This window comes from Olea europaea, chromosome 12 (assembly GCF_002742605.1).
Source record: "Olea europaea var. sylvestris chromosome 12, O_europaea_v1, whole genome shotgun sequence".
Lineage (NCBI taxonomy): Eukaryota > Viridiplantae > Streptophyta > Magnoliopsida > Lamiales > Oleaceae > Olea > Olea europaea.
The window spans coordinates 7,411,837-7,413,290 of NC_036248.1; the positions used below are offsets into that span (position 1 = coordinate 7,411,837).

Sequence of the window (1,454 nt, forward strand, 5' to 3'; positions counted from 1 at the left end):
TCTTTTTCTTTAAAAGTAGATAGTAATGAACGAGCAATTTTGGAATTTGCTTGAACTATTTATTTGATGGTTTCAATGTCCCTTTGGCAGCTAAAAGCTTATTTTTCATTGAGGTAAGCTTTTTTATTTTTTCGGGGAGTTTTTATATGTGTGTATATATGGACGTGGAAACTCTTATTCTACTTGAGAACTCATTTTACAACCTGCTGAATGTGTGAACAATGTGACCTGCAACATGTGTGGTTGTGGTTAACTTATTTTGTCAAATATGATTTTAAAAGTTATTTTGTCAACATGTATGTTAAACTGAAAATTGCTCTATCTAGTGATATGGGCAATGAATGAATCCAATTCCTTTCAAGACACGCCACCTGCCTCAGTTGACATCCTAACAGCATCAGCAACTTCTTCTGCCTTCTTCCTTATCTCAATTCCTTCGTCTGATGCCATCAGTCTTCTCACAACGTTCTCAATCATCAATGCTTTCACTAGTTTACCGTGCTGTGTCCATTCTCTTGCAAGAATATCGATCTTCAACATATATGTTATGAACATGGCGTTTCTTGGCTGATCGGAGTGCATTGGCCAGGCTGCTATTGGCACTCCCATTGTAATACTTTCTTTGCAAGAATTCCATCCACAATGACTCATAAATCCACAAGTAGATGGATGAGCCAGAATTTCTAGTTGTGGTGCCCAATCTCTCACCACCATTCCCACTCCTCGTGTTCTCTTCTCAAACCCGTCAAGTAACTTAGCTCGTCTAACTTCTCCTTCGAGCACATCTCCTTTATCCGCATCTCTCAGAACCCAAAGAAAATTCTGTTTGCTCTGTTCTAACCCCAGCGCGAGCTTGTTGATTTCTTTATCTGACATTGAAACTGTCGTCCCAAAAGATATGTAGATAACATATTTTGGATCTTTTTTGTCAAGCCTTTCTAAACACTTATGCTGGCTATTCGAGAATAACTTCAATGGAAGAATTGGTCCAACTGCCCATGCCTTCCGGCTCCCAACAACCTCTTCCCTTGCCAATAGATCAACATAAGTTCCTTCTATAATTATACTGGTATTGTATATATCTCCAGCTCTAATATCTAAATGCTTAATCTGCAAAACTGCAAATTCTTTAAGTTCATTGGTTGAACATCCTTCCCAAGAGGGCAACTGTTTTGGTAGTTCTTCTGGGAACGGTTTGCCAATCCCTTCCCATACATATGAGACCTGTGTGAACGTTGAGGTGCAGTTAAATACATAGGACTCTACATTTGGAATTGTTGCAATATCCTGAACTATGTTGCCCATAAGAGAGTCGTGAACTATGATAATTCTTCTCACCGTAGAGGATATATCTCGTAAGAACTCAAAAACCGATTGGCGCAGGTTCATTAAGGCATTCCACGCTGGTTGCATATGTGCAGGGAATTTATTAGTCGAGTTTGGATTTGGAGAAG

General features: G+C 39.2%; 1 protein-coding gene across 1 annotated transcript; it reads right to left on the minus strand.

Annotated features, from left to right (window-relative positions):
- Window positions 1-357: 357 nt before the first annotated feature.
- On the minus strand, window positions 358-1,305 carry LOC111406515 (zeatin O-glucosyltransferase-like). The gene has a single exon (XM_023035927.1). It carries the CDS (start codon window positions 1,303-1,305, stop codon window positions 358-360), a length of 948 nt encoding a protein of 315 aa, XP_022891695.1.
- Window positions 1,306-1,454: the final 149 nt, after the last annotated feature.